The sequence below is a fragment of the Equus asinus genome, chromosome 23 (assembly GCF_041296235.1).
Source record: "Equus asinus isolate D_3611 breed Donkey chromosome 23, EquAss-T2T_v2, whole genome shotgun sequence".
Lineage (NCBI taxonomy): Eukaryota > Metazoa > Chordata > Mammalia > Perissodactyla > Equidae > Equus > Equus asinus.
Window position 1 is genome coordinate 57,949,643 of NC_091812.1, and position 20,222 is coordinate 57,969,864.

Below are 20,222 nucleotides of genomic sequence, written 5' to 3' on the forward strand. Positions count from 1 at the left end.
TAACTTCGCTTTGATCACCAGCGCTATACACGTTGGGATTTTATAAAGATGATTTTTCCATCCATCTGTTCAACAACTTATAAGGTACCAGAACTGGACTTAGTCCTGGGATATTCAAATAAATAAGACATATTCCATAACTTTAGGAGGCTTACATCTAATGGGTGAAAGCCTTCACAGAGGACTTGGTATAAAGGATGCATAAGAATTCACTAGATAGAATGAATGGGTGATTCCAGAAGGAGAGAACAACATGGATAAAACCAGAGAGGTAGAAACAGACTGTTTCTGGGGGAATGACAAGGCTTCAGGGTGGTTACAATAAACAGAGGAAGAGTGGTAGCTGTTTATAAAAAATGCAGATTCTTAGGTCTCACCTAAGAGATTCTGATTTAGTTGTTAGGGGGGAGGACCAAGGAATTCACATTTTGAACAGAAGGCCCAAGAAATTCTTATACAAACAAAAGTTTGACAACTCTAACTATTATGTAGATTAACACTTCCCAAGAGACGCTAATGGTGTTCCATTAAAAAAAAAAAGGTACCAGGTTCAAAATAGGAAACACCCTATACTGAAGTATTCCTTTCTTGGAGAGAAATATGCACGTTATAATGGGCGTTAGCATATTAAAAGTCCTGCAGTAAAGAAATCAATTTCACTCAGCATTTCCCAAACTAATTTTCCTGGAAAAATCAATCAGGGTAAACCTATTAAGATGTCTCAGGACACTGGCGTAACTACGCAGCATAGATTGGGAACAGCTGAAACAGAGGATTCTCATCAGGGAAGTCTGTTTCCCAAGCACACTGAGTGGCTAGGGAAATGGCTAGAAAAAGACAGCAGAGTCAATTAATCTGGAGGATATGGCAGCATCCACAGATTTCCTCCAAGCAAAGTAAAAAACTACCTATGATGTCCTATTTTCCAAGGAGACCGCCAGAAGCTTCCTCATTCTCAAGTACCACACCATGGCTCTGTGATGTTATTTCTGGTCAGCAACTCTGTGTGGTCACTACAGCTGCCAGAAAGAGCAGAAGTGCCCAGAGCTCAAAGCATCAAGGAGCAGAAACAGACGGGGAAGGACAAAGAGGAGGTCTCCTTGCCACATTTATTTATCTTTATTACTATCACATGTTCTGCACAGTGCATTGGAAGTTGCTTGTAATGCTTTGGGGAAAGAAAAATTCCTCTCAGCTCTAAAAGAAGACTCTGACAGTTAATGAAAGTGCAAGAAGACATGAACCAAAGAAATTCCCACCCCTCCAAGGTGCCTATTACACGGCCAGGGAAATTTTTGAAACTGCCTTCTTCCTCCCATGTTGATGAGCCAAGGGGCTTGGAACTATCGCCTACTTACCTCCTTCCTTAAAAAGGGACAGCAGAGAGAAAGAGCATGATGCAACTGGACAAGTCAAGTCAACACCAGGATTCTGAGCAAATTGCTTTATGTGCTGAATATTCCAAGATGTACATACTGCCCTCATCAATTTATATACTTTTTTTTTCTGGTATAAACTTAATTACTTCCATATGCCCCACCTCAACTTTTCATATGGCACATGGACACACACACCCCATCTAGAGGCGATTTCAACAATGTGATTCAAACATTTTTTTTTATACCCCAACCATCTCAGAGCTTTTTAATAATACTTTCTAACAGCCCACGTATTTTTTCAATCATTCCACAAGTATTTCCTGAGTGCCTACAAAGTTTCCAGGGCACCAGGCTTTAGGCAGGGGAGATACAACAGTGGAAGCAGGAGATTGCTCATTCCTATTGAACCTAGGACCTAAAACACTCAATTCTAAATTCAGCCTGTCAGTGCATGGAACATCCAGGGATGCGAAGCATAAAGAAATATAAGAGGGAGAAAGGGTTTGGTCCATCCCCTTGAAGAGTTTTATGGCTCAGAGGACAAAGCAAACAAAAGTATTTGCATTTCAAATTTCAAATTTCACAGGGGCCAGCAGTTAACAGTACAGCCTGGAATTAACAATCTATGAGCAGGAGAAGGAAGAACAGAATGCTTATATCTCTATTTTCCCAGAATGCCGATCCCCTGTTCATTTGATCCCCAAGCAAATCCATGGATTCTCAAGAAATCACGGGATTTCTTAACCTGAGAGATGAATATCAGTGATTGCACCAGAGTTAACATAGCTTTAATAACTCTTTAGTCCAAAAATCAAAATCTTATCAGGATATCTGGGTGGGTTTGGAGTCTAGTCCTAAGGAAGCCAGCGAGATGAAATCTAACATTTCACCAAGTCAATGTTCTCCAGCATGTGGTATGTGTACCACAGAGGTCCATAAAATCATTGTAAGTGATCCACAAATAATTTTTTTTTCTTAATTTCAGTGAGGTTCTTAGATATGGAAAAAGAAATTGCAGGTATGCGAGTGATGGAACTTAGGGAGATATTGATATGGGTGCGAGCCAGCATCCAAAGGCAGGCCTGGAAAAAGCCTCTGCAAACTTTGCGGGCTTGGGCGGGATGTGACAAAATAACCAAGAAGCTGGTCACAGACTTACCCACGCACGTTGGAAATATGTCCTCGTTGTTGATCTGGACCTCGATCCAATCCATAAGAAGGTTCATGTACTGGGGAGCTGGCAGTGCAGTTGGCTTCTTGTACTTGAGGTCATCCTGCCACCGATACTCATATTTGGGGCCCCCTGACATCACAGGGCAGGTCCGCTCGGTGCAGAATTCACAGATGGTGCCATAGATGAGGTTGATCCGATTGAAGAAGTCCACCACATGCACCGCCACCCAGTCGTTTTGGTCCTCCCCACATGGCAGCTGCACGGCCGCCTTCAGGTCCACGCCTGAGTTGAGGGACGCCTGAGCCCGTTTGTGGAGCTCAAACCTCTGTGTGCCAGGTTCAAATTTCCTCTTAGGCCGGAAGGTCTTGTCCTTGTTGAACACCTGCTTCAAAGCCATGGACATGGTCTTCTCCTTCTCTTCCTTTCTTTTGCAGGAAGCAAAAAGGCACCTGGTACTTTTCAGTGAGGGTTCACAACCCAACAGGGTTTTCCACTGCCAGCCCTCTGGCCCCAGTCTTGCGGCCTGCAGCTTTTAATTTATTTTAAACAGCCCCTTCCATCTTCCTCTTGAGTAATTTCTAGGAGAACCTCATGTTTCTTCCTAAAGACAGGAGAGAAAAGGGTCTCATTAGTGCCCAGTTTGCGTTTAAGAAATGACAAAGGCTTAGACCTGATTTCCACCTTGCTTCTGGCTGTGCTTACTTCTATCCAGGCATACGGATGCGGAGATTAAGCCAAACCCCTAGGACTCTGTACTGGTGATTCAAGTCATGCAAATAACTAAAGAAGAAGAGACGTCACATTCTTATTCTTCATGGCCTTGGTCCAATCTCTGGTGACTTCTCTGTGTGATCATAGGCTCAGTGAACCTCTCCAAGGTGCTAAGGATGAGCATGTTAGTCAATGACCCATCCCATCCCACATGTGATCCTTTTGAGAGCATCTGCCCCACCCCCCACTGTCCCTAGTGAATCAGCAGGGAGCCACTATCTCCACCCACCTGGATACAGCTGATTGAAGCAGGGGTGGCTACTGCACCAAGCTGGCTAATAAGAATATCTCTTCTGGGAATTTGGAATCAGGACCCAGCCTTTGTTAGGCATTACCCCTGAGAAGTGATGAAAATTGGGTCTGGTTGAGCCCTATTTAGACCATGTGTAGTGCAGATGAGAAACCTTGTCTGGAGAGGAGGGAAGGAGGAGATAAGAAGAAGGAGAGAAGGAAGAGGAAGAGGAGGAGGAAGAACAGAAACAAGAGCACAAGTGGCCACAGGGAGAAGAAGAGAAAAAGAGAGAGACAGTGAGAAGGAAAGAGTGGCTTCCTCAGTTCCTGATAATCTTCTAGGAACTGGTCCCAATTTCTTTTGAAGCCTGGCTGTGATTCCAGCCCTTGGGATCCATATGCTTTTCCTGAATTAGTCAAAGAAATCCCTTGTTTAACTTCAGCTAACTTGAGTGGGTTCTGTTTCTTTCTAAGAATCCTTAACTATGACAGCATTTACCACCCCTACAAGGTAGCTTATGATTTTTGTGCCTTTATATCCTTATTATCACACCCTAGGGGTTGGCCCGTTGGTGCAGCGGTTAAATGCACACGTTCCACTTCGGCGGCCCGGGGTTTGCCAGTTTGGATGCCTGGTGCAGACATGGCATCCCTTGGCAAGCCATGCTATGGTAGGCGTCCCACATATAAAGTAGAGGAAGATGAGCCCAGATGTTAGCTCTGGGCCAGTCTTCCTCAGCAAAAAGAGGAGGATTGGCAGCAGTTAGCTCAGGGCTAATCTTCCTCAAAAAAATAAATAAATATAAAATAGCACACCCTAGATAGCACTTTGAGGCAGAGCTGTCCAATAAAACGTTCTGTGATAATGCACGTTTCTACATCTTTGTTGTGCAATATGGTACCTACCAGCCACATGTGGCTACTAAGCACTTAAAATGTGGCTATTGTGACTGAGGAACTGAATTTTTCCTTTTATTTAATTTTAATTAATTTAAATTCAATTAGCTACATGTGGCTAGTGGCTACCATATTGGACAGTGTAGCTTTGAAATCTCCAATGTTTTCTTCTCCATTATCTCATTTGACGCTGACAAAATTCTGGAGAGGTTTACAGTAGATTTATAGTAGGTATCATCTCGTGGGTCTCCATGAGATAAAATTGTCTAACAAGGTCCCACAGCTAGTAGGGGGCATGGTTAGGACTGTAATCCAGTTTCTTGACTCCTAGCAAACGCTTTTTCCACGTGGCCTTATATTCTAAAATGTGATACCCATCAACCTGTCTTTCCTGCTGGTTCATGTAGCCCTTTATCCAAAGCTTCCATCCACATATCCCCCAAAGACCACAAGTAGAGACTGGCCAGAGGTGAAGACTGTGTCCTGTGGTCTAGAAACAGGAAATGAACTGATCCACTCAGGGTCAAGCCCTAACAAAATGAGCCAACAGCAACGGCCAGAGTCAAAAGGGCCCATCATGGAATCTGTTGAAATAGACTTGGAGAACAACCCCACTGAAGAACTCTTTCCCTACCTAGAAGGGGTTCTGTCATCCACACTCAAACATGGCTTGGTGATGCATTCAACCTTAAGTTATTCAGGAAAAAAAATATACCTGAGCCATCCCAATTCCTTCTCATGGACTGCACTCTATTCAGAACCACTGATCATTCAGCTGAATGCCTCCTCTGGCCACTGCCTGCAGCCTCAGTCCGCTCGCTTCCTCCCTTAACCCCACCCTCTTCCTATCAGGTTTTCGCTGAAATGCCATATTGGTGAAGTGTTTCCCCCCTCACACGGCATTGGGCATACAGACACCCCACAACGGGACCCATGTGGAAAAGCAGGCCATGTGACACTCTGAGACTGTGAATTCACACTCCAGGGTACTTCGGGATTTCACCAGGAAGGACGGAAGGAGGTCATCACACAAACTCTGCAAACTCTAGAGAAAGAAAGGGGCGACCTCTTCTTCACAAGAATTCCTTCCCAAAGGCTTAGCCTGCCTGAAAAGAGGCTTAAGAAAACTGAGGGCCTGAAAAGGACATTTCCAAAACAAAAGTATGAGTTTGAGGTTGGGAAGACAGAGAAAAGATGATGAGGACTTGGGTTTTTTTCTTCTAAAACAGACAATAGTCCCTCTGTATCACAAATGCTTAATTGCTGACAGTGAAGCAGTAACAATGCAACAGCCACCGCCTCATGTCTCCAGCAGATAAGACCTGTTGTTCTGTTCTTCTGATAATGAGGGTACCATCGATTCCCCACGGTCCTCAGAGCAATCTTCGCGAGCCGCCGTACATGACACTCCGTATCACTAGTTCTATTGTTTCCCATGGTCTGGAGTGTTTGCCTGCATGGACACCAACGTGGACACCTTCCTCCATACCAGTGTCACGCTCCTGTGGACAACGTCAAGTCCCTCTGGCGCCTTTGATGAGAGTGTGTGAAGGAGACAGAATGATCACAGCGAATCCTGCTGGTCACACAGCCCTGCACTGGCTGGTACTCCCAAACATCTAAATAAATATTAAAACCTTGTTTGAGGTTTGGGGATTTTTCTTCCAGAGACACTTAGATAACGAACTTTAAGATATCACTCTCTTGAACTACATGGGCATTTATTCAAAACCTTAACCAGCTTTAAACTCACTCTTTGCTCCAATGTAAGAGGCCTACCTGAGAGAAAAGCTATCTTTGGAGGATTATTTCTCAATCAAGCCCCTTAATGTGCTGCTCTTGGCTACCATTTATTAAACTCTACTATGCACCAGATCCCTTACTTATATCATTAACATGTTAATCCTCACTGCAACCTTGCATGCTCGAATATTTTATGACCATTTTACATAAAAAGAAACTGAGGCTCAAGGAAATGAAATAATTTTCCAGAATCACAAAATTAGTAGATGGTATAGCTAAATTTTGAACCCAGACCTCTCTGGCACTGAAACATAGAGGATTTCTTTCTCACTAAAGCCATTTTAAACTCTCATGAACATGTTTATGTTTTCAAAGCTACTTCACATGTAGATTTTAAAGCTCCTCCCAACAGGATCATAAAGGAAGCTAGAACAGGTGGTATTGTTATCTCCATTTTATAGACAAGGAAACAGAAGTTCTGATCTCCTAGAGCTTGTTCCAAATGTGTTAATCATTCTGATGTGTTCAGACATGATGGTGTCTCTTCTGGTCAAACTTTTTTGTCTAGAATGAAAGTTCTCTGCAGAGTGGATAGTTTGGTTGTCGAGCCCCCATGTTTAAAGATAATGGACAATCCAGGATGGATAATAAATTTATCATGCCACTGAATGACTGATCAAAGAGGCATCTTCCCTTGTCTTTATTTGAGTGTCAGATGCTATATTGGAGCAGGTATCCAAAAGAGTTGTAGAAAAGAAAAAGGGAAAAAGCAAATCTACCTGGCCTGACTTTTAACCCAGAGCCCCACCAGGCCCCTGCCCATAGTTTATACTGTTGACTTATGAAATGGCTAGAGCAGAGCTTCTCAAACATTAATGTCTAATCTTGTTAAAATCCAGGTTCTGATCCAGTAGGTCTGAGGTGACACCTAAGGGTCTGATCTTCTAACAAGCTCCCCGTGACGCCACACCTACTGTCCATGGACGACACTTTAAGTATCAAGGCCTGATCTCACTAAGAGCTTGTTAGAAGGCAGACTCTTGGGCCTCACCCCAGACCTAGTAGATCTAAGTAAGAGTTTTGACAAAATCTCAGGAGGAGTATATGCTTTGAGGAGCACTGGGCTAAAGGGTTGCCTGACTGGCTGGGTAGAGCGATGACTAAGTAAATTTCCATTTGTTGTTTGGTCGACAGTTTGCTTCACAAACATACTCTTCAGTTGAGTGTATGTGTGTTTGAGAACAAGAATGAGGAGAGACTCATAGTTTGATTACAGTCACCTTGACAGATGGTGACAACAACCAGGTCTTTGATCTGGATTCATTTGTATAACACAGTACCCAGCACCCGGGAGGTGCTCAGTGAACACCTTTTCATGAATGCCAGATGGCATGAGGCTGCTGCTACTACTGCTGCAGCTTCGTGCAGACAAGAGGCTTTGGTTAAATCAAATGTTGCACTGGCAACAACACAGCCGTTATTCTCTGTCCTTGTCCAATCTCCAGGAAGAAAAGAATAAGTCATTAGTTTTACCCCCTGGGAAGAAACTATAAGCAAATTCTACATCTTGAAGAACACCCACTACAATGCTGGTTCTTGATAAATATTTGAAGTCAATTGCTCATTCAACCAATAAATATTTATTAAAGGCCTTTTATGTGCCAGACACAGGGCTAGGCACCAAGGACACAGAGCTCCTTAAAACCTGGTCCCCACCTTTGAAAAGTCCACAATTTGCTGTCTAGTTTTGAGGTTAGTTTATTGGCTTTTGCTTTTTAAGCTACAAAGTGAAATGCACCCACATGGGTAGTGATCTGATTCCTTCACAGTATTACTCAGGTCAGGAATGGACAGGACAAGAGAGAGAGAGGTCTTGTGGAAAGAGAAAAATGGAAATCCAAATAAACAGCATAAAATTGATAGGAGCTCCACGTGTTCTCCATATTTTCTGCTTAATAGATCGATTATAGCAATAAAACATGTGAACTCTAAAAATATACAGAGAGAATTCGGCTGGGCTGCAAGGGAATGTTGACAAGGTAACTAAGCAACGTTGGCAAGGAAAGTTCTTATTTTTCTTTCCCTATTGATGTCTTCTTCTTAATAGTTGGAAAATCAAAGAGTCCCTGCCAAGGATAAGGAAGAAATGAAACAAATCTCCCATTCACTCCAGACAGATCTATTTTCTCCAGCTGTGACCACCGCTAAAGAGACCTCGGTGGCACAGAAAGGCAGGCAAGATGGAAAGGAGAGGGACCAAAGCTGATATTTGTCAGGAAAAAAGAAGTTCAATATCTCATCTGAGGGATAGAGGACTCCTCCTGACAGGACCAGCTGGCAGGGCAATTCACTACAGAAAAGCCACAAGAGAAATGCCCCAGAAGTACCCGAGGAGGTACACCATGTCATCTTCATTGCTGGGGCCCAAGGAAATAGGATGGTCCCTGGCAAAGAGCCAACTTCACTGAATGTTTGCTGAATGAATGAATAAATGAGTGAGTGAATGAAGGATCCTTTGCATCAAAGTGAAACCACAAAAGTGAAACCAAATTGGACCTCCTGTCTTTTGTTATCTAGGGACTCTACCTCAACCCGTAAGCTCACAGCCAACTCACTGAGGTTGGAATTTACCAGCTGCTGGGCTGTTCTGAAGCACCCCCTCCTGAAAGGTCAAGACATGTCTCTAATTGCTCTCTCAAATGGGGGGCTCCTTTCCCCTCTTATCTGAAATTCCAGCTCTTCAGAATTAAAGAATGACTAGTCCGATTTCTGATCTCTCCACTACATTTTTCTCCTTAAGGCTGGAATAGTCCACGGAACCTTCCTCCCACACCCCAAATTCTGAATAAAAGTACATTAGGTTGTTATTTTAGAAGAGTGTGTGTGTGGGGGGGGAGGGGGGGTTTGTGTATGAATAAAATGAATATTATCTGACCTTCCCAGGATCCAATAAAGGACGTGCTTAAGAATGTGATTCTATCAGCCTTTATGTACTGCTTTACTCCTGCCTATTCATTAGTAGGTGCTACTTTTTTACTCACAAGACAATCCCAAAATTGGAGAGAGTCCTACCTGAGAAGCAGCTTTGCTTTTGTTTTGCTTTGTTTTGTCCAACTAATCTACCTCCTCAATGGTGAGTGCCATATCATTGCATTGTAGATTAGTTGGGAAAAACATTGCTGCCTCGTTTTAGTATTCAAAGACATGCATGATTTCAGAGCTTCAAAATGCCAAGGTTATTTCTGATCACAGAAATCCATACAAATAGACACAGCCTACAGAATCTGTCACACCACTTTCACTCCCCATCACTTTCTAGCTCTTTAATGTCCGTTCAAGTTGCATTGTTTCATTTGCTTATTTATGTAGTCACCTGTGTGAACATTCTAGCATTAAAGAGTAAATATTCCAAAAATGAAAACATCGTTCACAACCTTGTACACTGCAGCAGCAGCAGCAATCAATCAATCAATGCACAGGTGTTCACAGCAGAGACCCAGTTCACAGACTCAGCAACATTGCCATTTGGAAGAAGGCACTCAGTGGTGACCAAGAGTAGAAAGGATGGAAGGATAGGCAACGGTGGGGTTGATTTGGTTTAATTCACCACATACTCACATTCTGCTGAAGGACAGACTTTTAAAAAAATGTTTGCCCATCAAGGGACGAATGAATAAAGAAGTGGTACATATACACAACGGAATACTACTCAGCTATAAGAAATGATGAAATCCGGCCATTTGTAACAACATGGTTGGACTTTGAGGGTATTATGCTAAGCGAAATAAGTCAGAGGGAGAAAGTCAAATACCATGTGCTCTCATTCATAAGTAGAAGATACAAACAAACACACAGAGACAGAGACTGGATTGGTGGTTACCACAGCGGACGAGGGAGGGGGGAGGGTGGAAGGGGTGATTAGGCTCACGTGTGTGTGATGGATGGTAACTAGTCTTTGGGCCGTGAACATGATGTAACCCACACAGGAATCGAAACATAACGATGTCCACCTGAAATTTATATAATGTTTTATAAACAAATGTTACCGCAATAAAAATAATAAAATTAAATTAAAATTAAAAATCAATACAAAAACAGAGAATAATGTTCTCTTACACAAAGGCCTTCCAGAGGCCAGTAGAGACTAACTTGGATTCTCAATAATGAGGAAGATGGCAATCTATAGTCCAATCCTAAATAGGGTTGATCCAATCTTAGCACAGTTTTAAAAATAAATAGTGAACGTAAAATTGTTATAAGATAAAAGTTCAGTTGGCCCATTTAATATCTATGAAAGAAATCCTAATTATTTTATTAATTTTTTAAGAGGAAAAACACCTTCTCCAACTCAGTAACCACTTGCTCTATTATTTCCCGATCTTTGGACTAGCTAGCAAATATTTTTGTGGTTTAAAAAAAAAAGACATGATTTGAGAACATGATACCTAAGGCAGGTGAGGATAGGGGAATGGAGAGTGGGGAGGGAAGAACAGAGAGAGCTGATACACCAGCTGAAATAAAGAATTAAACCAGGTCAAAAGATGTATTTTGCTTTTTAAAGTACAGGTGGATGTCAGCTGGTGTGATGTCACTCAGAACCTCCATCAGATATTGGGAGAAAGGTCAATGTCACTTGCCATTTCCTTCTTTTCTCTTTGAGACGGGGTATGCCAATTCTTTTCTTGGAAAAGTCTTGCTTTAAAGGAAAAAATGTTCAAATTCAAGGAAGCTGGTTCCTGTAACTGTCAACAGACCTATTTACTCTTCGCTATGCTAAGTGAATTTGAGTCTCAGGGTCTGGGAAATTTTTATCCCTGGCACTATGGGAACTTCTGTGTGACATCTGGAAGAGATCTTTGAAAGGGGGTAGATAGCACAAAATGGTCTAGAAGACTGGAAATCGTAAAATACTGTTCTAATTTTCAAAAGAGTACTATTTTAAGCTGGGGGAGTGGGTAAAATGGATGCCAACCACAGGCAAGATTTAGAGGCCTATACCGGGTGGCTAAGAGCACAGCATCTGAGGGCTGCTGTGAGAATTCAAGTGTGTATATGTAAAACGTTTGGAACATTGTAGGTACTGAGTAATGTGGTTGTTGCTATTATTGTCATCATCATTTGAATCATATCATGATGCAAGTTTTAATAGAGAGTCAGATTCTTAAGAGACCAAACAGCCTCCTAGAACCTATCTTAGAATGCTTAAAATTCTACTCAACCTAATTATATGACAGTAACAATAACATTTATTTATTTTAATTTTTCACAATGACCCTATGAGTTAGGTATTACCATTATCCCCATTTTACACTGAAGGATATTGAGACCCAGTGAGATTACAACTTTGCCCCAGGTCATAGAACCTGTAAGTAAAGAAGCTGACTCCAAAGGTCTCAACCCCAGTTTAGGACTGCCTCTTTAGACTTGGGTCGTTCACAAAAAACAGAGGATCTTCTAGGGCATCTCTAAGGGGTTAGGGAAGGGGATGGGAGAACGCAGCCCTAGCCCTATGGACAGGGTCATGTGTCACTCTCAAAGACTTAGATTTCTTGAACCTTTGTGGTCTGGAGTGAGGAGACACAGATTCAGGTCCTGGCAATGACTCTAACTGGCTATGTCTTTGGACAAGACATCCTTTACGAGCCTCAGTTTTGTCTTCTTTAAAGATTATGGTGCTTACTTGTCAAGGTTATTGTGACAATTAAAAGAGATATTGCCTGTGAAAGCACCTCATAAATGCAGAACCATTATACAGATATTGACACGGTGGCTGGTAAGAAAGGGAACTACAACTTTTGACACAAAACCAAGAAATGAAATGAGTAATGGAAAATGATTCGCTTCCATGCAAATGAGTGTTTACGAGTAAGAGATGGGGGGAGGGCGTGGCAATTGGAGCCCTGCACAGGGGGAGAGAAAGAAATCATACGCTTCCTTCCTGCTTAATTTGGATGAACTTCTAATTCCAGGCAAAAGGAAATAATATTAATCTAGGTGATCTGATAAAGACTCAGTATTCCCCCCAACATCTGTAACCCACTTAATATTGTGAGTGAGCTCCAGTAATTTTGCACATCATAAACTCGAGTCCAATATTATCTCATGAATTCGGATATTCCAGGGGCAAATTACATCCCCCATAGCCTCCCACTAACCCCGCAAACACTTTTTAGAACGGAGTGCAAGTTTTTCATTTTAAATTTTAAAATGTTTTTCATTTAATATGACACTTTAGTTATAACTCAGCAATGATCTCTAAACTGATTAGAACATTATTCCTGTCATCAGAACATAGCAATATGGCTGGAGGGTTAACGCTGCATCCCCAGACACTCTCTAGAGAGAAAAGACAACCATCTACCTGGGAGCTTTCCAATGTGCCTAGGTGAAAAGAAAAACAAATAATTAATGATGCTATCCTCTCAACACTCCTGAACACGTCCACAACAACTAAAAAAGGGGACTGAAATAAAATGGAATCAAACTAGTAACTGTAAAGGATACAGCCACCTGGAGAACCAGAGAGAGCCCTACCCCTAGTCAGAAAGATGTGGGCTGGAGTCTAGACTCTGCCCCCAACGAGATACCCTCCTGGGCTGAATATTATCTCTTGGTACTTCAATTTCCTCTTCGGTTAAAGGAGGATATTAATACCAATACCACAGTGTATTTTAGGGATAAGTGAGATAATGTAAGTAGAGATGGGCACATGTCAGGTGTTATATTTATTAATCCAGATTTCTCAAATTATCAGGTTTTACGTGGCTTCACGACCAATAGGGATCCCAACCATAACCTGGTCTGTTCTTTGACTTATTCCCCATAAGACCTGAACACCTGACCCTCAAAATGTATAAAATCTTGCAAAGTTTTGGAGGAGAGCTCCATTTCTCCACTCCTGGTTTTTATTAGGAAGAATTTTCCCTTAAGTACACAACTGGCCTTTCTCTGACCTTTTACTAACATTGCCTCAGGGGAAGCGGAGGGACTAATTTGTTTAATTAGTAAATTTGAGAAAATCAACTGGACAGGCTCAGCTGGCTCAGCCTTCCCTCCTGGGAGCTGCCTGCCCTAAGGGAGTGTGCCATTTGCTACTTCCCCTAGGAATGCAGGAAGCCTGCTGTCTCCAGTGCTATATGGGAAAAGATGGGTAAATACAGGGTTTAGTACTCCGCAGGCTCATTTCGCTAACAGACCTGGAGCTCTGTCCTCCAATCGGGCTTCTATATGTAATAAAGCTGATATCTGGGTTTTTTTTGGTTTTTCTGGGGTTTTTTTTAAGATTTTTAAATTTTTTTCCTTTTCCCCCACAAAGCCCCCCAGTACATAGTTGTATCTACTTAGTTGTGGGTCCTTCTAGTTGTGGCATGTGGGACACCGCCCCAGCATGGCTCGATGAGCAGTACCATGTCCACGCCCAGGATTCGAACCGACGAAACACTGGGCCGCCTGCAGCGGAGCGCTCGAACCCAACCACTAGGCCACGGGGCCGGCCCCTGATATCTGTTTTTTGCTGCTGTTGTTCCAGTCAACTTCTTCAGAAGTCACGTAGAGAAGAGGGGTATTAATTGTTCACTGGGGACCCTCTTGGAGACCCCAACATTAGGTTGTCCACACTGGCTCACCTATGCCAGCTAGCTGTTTTTCAGTAGACTAATGGTGACATCAATTCAAGGACAGCACCGTTTAAGACATAACTTATTTATCTGCAGAAGGTCCGTGTCTACATTCCAGCCATCCAGTCTTCTCAAGAGTCTTCTCAGACAAGAGAGACAACCAAGTCACTGGGAGCCTCTGTCCCAGTCACTGCCCAGCCACAGGCACAGAGAGTGAGAGCACCCCCTCATCTGTGAGGCGTTTGTAAACATTCCAAAGCAGTCAGTCAGTGAGCACTAGGCTTGACAGTGCCCGTAGGTGGCTAACGCCCAGGGCCATGATAGCCCCCGTGTTCTCCACGGGGAATCTCAACACTTCCACCCCGATAAGGCCTCTCCCTTGCCCAGCTTCACTTCCTCAAACTGCTCCCCGGGTTCACTTCAACTTCTGGTTAAGTATAAGGGAACGAGGTGGAGGAAGAAGGGAGGTAGGAGGAAGGCACGGCTAATCATCCCTGTCCTGTGACGCCCGCATCGCGCACGCAGCTCGCTCTCACACTCAACACGGTGACCGCGCGCCCCCCTGGACTTCTGCACTCGCACGTCGGGTCCCTCCACCAGTCCGGGAGGGCCGGGATCGCACCCCACACCTCACTGCAGCACTCGCCCCTAACACAGGACCCAGCGCAATCGGGAACTCCATCATTTGATCTGTGCTGATCAAATACCACACAGATCAAGAGTTCCTCGTCCGGACGAGAGGGCCATGCTCCCGTAATCACGAGGAGAAAGCGTCCACCAGAGGACCTCTTCCAGAAGACGGAGATACTTCACGCAAAGACCCACAGCAGCCACTGGACACGTGGCTCCCCAGGTCAATCTAAACAGCTCACGTGTTTTCATTTTCCAGCATTCACGGAAAACTCAGCTCCTTTGGAAGCAAGCCCAGACTCAGAAGGTTTAAAAACTCATGGTAGGACCTTGTAAAGATCTTTGCATGGTCCTGCAAAGACCTCTACCTGTGTGCTTTGTTTAAAAAATAAGTTTATGGGGCCGACCCTGTGGCCAAGTGGTTGGGTTTGCGCGCTCCGCTGCTGCGGCCCAGTGCCTGGCAGGTGCGGCTCCTGGGCGCGAACATGGCACAGCTCCTCAGCCCATGGTGAGGCGGTGTCTCACATGCCACAACCAGAAGGACCCACAACTAAAAGTATACAACTATGTACCAGGGAGCTTTGGGGAGAAAACGGAAAACAAAAATCTTTAGGAAAAAAAAAAAGTTTAAAAGTATACCTCAAAGGAAAAATAATGGGGAAGAGAGAAGGTCAATCAGCTTGGGGGATTTTTTTCCCTAATATGAGAAGAAAATGTATCGTATCACCTCTGTTAGTGCAAACTCTCCTTCTGTGCTGTGACTTTGGTGTCCAGCCCTGGGCTTCTGCATATATGCATCCACCTCTGTACCCCTTCGCACGGGGACACGGCAGCCAGCCTCGTGGCTCATCTCCCCCAGTCATCCTGACCACCATGAAATTCATTCTCCTCAAGCCATCATCCTGCCACCCACCGGCTCTGTGTATGCTGGGGAGGCCTGAACGCAAGCTCTTTGCTAGTAGGATTTTATAGCAGGAACAACCCTTGAAAACAACTTAAAAAATTCAACTTCTTAACGGATTAAATACAAAAACAGAAACAAACACACTTAATGACCAGAGAAGTGGGGTGAGGCCCGCAGTCAGGACAGACCGGAGCTGAGAGCAGCACCTCACCCTGGGCGCCACTGTTCTTTGCACCAACCAATGGATCTCTTCACCGCTTATGCAAACCTGACACCTAACTGTCCTTCAGAACTGTCCCCAACTTAACTCTTTCAACACTGCCACACAAATCATATATACATTTTTTAAATCCCCCTGGCGGTTTTTAAGCCATTTTTTAAAATCAGCATAGCCCTTTTTTCCCCCTAATGAAGTCTTATGCAGGACCCAATTACATAAAAACAGATAAAAATTCTCCCTTTGTGGTTAAGCAGGGAGAAGCACTCTCACTCTTGGTGTACCCCTCCCAACAGCCACTGAGACCACCACCCCCCCCCCTTCCCCGAGGACCTTCAGGGTTGGCTCTATCAATCGGACTACTCACTGGATCCCTAATGCCCACTGCACTTGTCAGTGCCTTAATCTCTGTGCCACCCACCTGCCATCATCTTTTAGCCTTCAAGGCCTGGACAGTTGCCGTTGCCTCCTAGCAGTCTCTCCCGACTACACCAGAAGGAAGTGACTCTTCTCTCTCCTTTATCCCAAAGCTCTGAATCTGGAACCCCTCCTCTGTACCAAAACAGTCTGAATCATTCGTTATCCTCATGCCTCACCCCCAACTTCTGGCTTGTCTATAATCATGGCTCACCCACCCATCTGTCAGCCCCTTCGGGGCCATCAAAGCAGGCTTCAAACACCAGCTGCCCCTCCGGGAAGGTTCAGCCCACCCCTTCGCCTCCTCTCCTGACCTCCCCTAATCTGGCGTTGTTTCTACTCATTCTTACTCCACTCCATTTTGAACCCTTGCTTTTCAACAAATATTTATGGGTCTGACCTGCTCTTCTTGAGTTCCACCCTCTTCCCCTGCACTGCCTCTCGTTTGTTCTTTTCTCCTCTGTCATTTTTCTCCTCTTGAGCTCTGGAGACTCCAGTGGAGGTGGGTGGCTGCTAAGAAGAAAGATACAACCCCTCCTCACTCTGAACCATCTGTCCACCGACTATCATGATCCCCGGGACACCCTCAGAAATGACCGGAAGACCCAGCTCACCTGGATGCTATTAAAAATGCAGAGGCAGGTCATTGACTCCGATGCACTCCAACGTTTACTAACTCCCTGAGCTGGGCAGCTTCGCATACCAGGCCTGGCATATCCAGGGGTCCGTGGGCCAACAGTCATTTACCAAGGAGAGTGGGCAGGACAGAAATGTGGCCATTTGAAGAACTAGATTTCCAGCAGTAAGAAAGACAGAAAAAATCCTTAGGGAGAAAGAGGACTAACCTGAGGCACGCTGGGGATGAAGAGTGTGACCCTTCCCCCAACTCGTCTACCAGCTACACCACCGACAGAGAGCCCGGTTCAACCACCAGCCCCTGCGTTCTGTGTCTGTGGCCCCTGGATTGTACAGACTGGTGGTTAAGTAAGTGAGTCTAATTCTGGCTCCCAGTCTATCATTTTCAGAGCTGTGGGCTCCTGAGCTTATTATATAACATCGCTAAACTTTAGTTTCATAATAAAATTATCTATCTCGTAGTGTTGCTATGCGAGTTAAATGATGTTATCCAAATAAAGCATTTGACCCAGCACCAGGCACAAGGTAAGTTTGTAATAGGTATTAGCTTTTTTTTAATTGAGTTAATGATAGGTTACAATCTTGTGTGATTTCAGTTGTACATTAATGTTTGTCATTCGTGTTGTAGGTGCACCACTTCACCCTTTGTGCCCACCCCCCACCCCACCTTTCCCCTGGTAGCCACTAATCTGTTCTTTGTCCACTTTTTTAAATTCCTCATATAAGTGGAGTCATACAGAGATTATCCTTCTCTAACTGGCTTATTTCACTTAACATAATTCCCTCAAGGTCCATCCATGTTGTTGCAAATGGGATGATTTTGTTCTGTTTTGCAGCTGAGTAGTATTCCATTGTATATATATACCACAACTTCTTTATCCATTCACCTGTTGATGGGCATGTAATAGGTATTAGCTTTTAATTCTTATCACTAACATCCTCACTTATGTGTGTGTGCCCCCTTCCGGACAGGGAACTCTGTGGGCTTTCTACTTTCTCCTCTTATAAAAACACTCTTTAAGATTACACCTTGAAGGATGGTGGTGGTGATGGAATAAGAAAGTAGGTAAAAAGAGGTGAGCGGTGGGTCTGGTACAGAGCAGTAACCATCAGCGATTCTTGAAAAGGCTGAGCTGCCTTGCCCGGTTCTGGGAGCCAGGAACGGCAGGAGCTCTCCCTGGTCAGCTCCTCCAGCCACTAGACAGAGAAGCCTTCCAGGAGGGCAGGAGTTGGTTTAAGAGGCTTCTCCAGGGAGCACTCAGGAAGCTGGCCGGAAAGCCTGTATTCATTGGCCATTCATGCCTATTATTTTATGACGGGAATTTGAGCTCTCTCACAGCAGTGCCTGAGTCAAGGGGTACTTTCTTCATACCAAATATCTTAATTCTGATTTTCTTATGTAACCACAATGTGCAGACTTGCCAAAAGTGTTAAAAATAGAAGACAACCAAAAATCAGAGAGAAAAATCTTCTCAAAGTTTCTACATCAACTTGCATGGAAACAGTTACCCCACAAGAGCAAGATGGCTGTTCATTTTTTCATTCACTGAGGGGAGTGGTTTTTGTTTTTCCTGTTTTATTATTTGGGTAGTTTTATTTATTTTTCCCACACTATTCTTTAATGACAAGTGAGGGTGACCCCACTCTTCTTAAAAACAATAAAAGCTACAGGAAAAAAAAAAAGTCCTTAAGAGCCTCCAAGGGCTGGGGAACTTCTGCCCGGAGCAGCGTTCTGCTCCAGCAAAGCCACGGAAAACAACGGCCGGCGCGGCTGCGCGCTGAGTCAAACCCCCGCGGTGAGGACGCGCTTTATTTTGGGTCCAAGCACAGAAGCCACATCCACTGACTTCTTTTTCATTTAAGATTCTACATTCATCACTGTGTCTTGTTGAGAAAGCCTCCGTTAGAGATTTCCTCTATTTGGTCTAAAACAGAAGAGGAAAAACAGAAACACAGTCATCATTCCTGAGAAAACGGCACCTGCCAGCAATAGACCAAAATAGGTATTTGCTACCATCTCCTACTCTCTCTTTGAACTGCACTTTATTCTGAAAAAAAAAAAAAAAAGTAGGCAACTCCCTGAGCTTAGATAGTGTTTGATTTTATATAATTGCCAGATGACTCAAATTCTTTCTGGAAAAAAGTGCTTTAGGAATCCATAAAAACTCTAATAACCACAAACATTTCTTCCACCAACTTTAGTCAATTAAAAAAGGTTCAGAGGCTTAGTATAGTTGAAGACTGAAAAATACAGAGTTCCACACAGACAAGCAGGACTATCATATTAAAAAAAAAGAAAAAGCATCTAAGAACCCCTTTAGCACATCTCAATGCAGATCTTTACATAACTGATTAAGGTACAAAGCATTTGCAAAGATTTAAATTTTAAATCACACGATGGCTGTTCCCAGGCTCTAAAAATTGAAAGCGATTACACAAGGAGCTGGTCCTCACTTGGTCTCCCCTAATTTTCCCTAACCCAGCGTGACTTCTAGAAAAAGACAAAACCTGACAGACCAGGGCAGGATGGCCATGGAGGCCTGACTTATTTCAGCTTTGAAAGGCCACTGTACTCGGATTCTTAACTTCCGCAGGGAATGTAATCCACACCGCTGGGCGGGCTGTCCTGAACCAAGCACACGTTTTTCTCATCGAGCGCTGTGATCTCGCGAAATGCGAGCACAACCTGCGCAGGCGTCCGTCCGGGGGAGGGGAGGGCGGGGTCGTGTTGGGACGCGGCGTCTCTCCAGGTTTGGGAAGCCTTGCTCACACAGGAAGGAGGCAGGCCCTTGGCCTTCAAGATGTCTAGTAAGGGCAGCTTTCCAAGCTGGCATCACAAGCAGAGATGGAACTGCTGCCCTGAGAGCTCGTCCCTAAACCGATCCACATCCAAAAGGGCCTCCGCGTTTCTGGGGGCAACACCAGGGGCCTGAAGGTGGAAAGGGGGGCAGAGTGCGGGGGAATTCGAGCCCCTTCTCCACCCAGGGGGCCAGCCACAAACAGGGAAAGTCCATGACGGACCCCATCAATTCGTTCCCTCCACATCATCAGAATTGTCGCACTCTCCCGGGCTGCGCACTCCACCCACCTTGCTCATGGGAGTGAGGGGGAAGAAAGCCCCCTGGCATTCATTTGGGAAGCTGCCGAGATAGTCTAAGCTTTTGATAGCAGCCACTTGGAACTCCAGTTGTTTCATTTTTATAATAGTCTAGGTTTAGGATGTATTTAATTTTATAAAGCCGCCTCAAATTGTGTGGGAAGGAGATACAGTAATTCTGACAATAATTTGCATTTCCTCCAACCATATCCTACTAAACATAAGAGGGTTAAGTAAAGGCATTTCCTGACTAATGAAAAAATAACTGTACACCTCATTATTCCACGGCCTAGTAGAAACTCCCGAGGATTCAGAAGAAATGATTCAAATGGAGTTTCCCCAGCCCTCATCAGCCCAACCTACCTCCCCGCCCCCCCCCCCCCCCCCCCCAGTCTACTACTTTTCCGTCCCTCTTACCAAGGCTGGCTGAAAAAAAGCCTCGCCCAAGCCAGCAAATGGGTGAAAACAATAACATTTATTTATGGTACAAGCCAGGTCAGCGTACCCTAC

At 44.2% G+C, this 20,222-nt stretch overlaps 1 protein-coding gene across 1 annotated transcript in view; it reads right to left on the reverse strand.

Moving 5' to 3' along the window:
* The window catches only part of MOB3B (MOB kinase activator 3B), a 186,552-nt gene that overhangs the window by 118,565 nt on the left and 47,765 nt on the right, over nt 1–20,222 (reverse strand). Inside the window, exon 2 of the mRNA XM_044756594.2 lies at nt 2,539–3,154. Within this exon, the coding sequence (XP_044612529.1) occupies nt 2,539–2,956 (418 nt within the window). The 5' untranslated portion in view covers nt 2,957–3,154. The remainder of the gene's footprint in view (nt 1–2,538; nt 3,155–20,222) is intronic.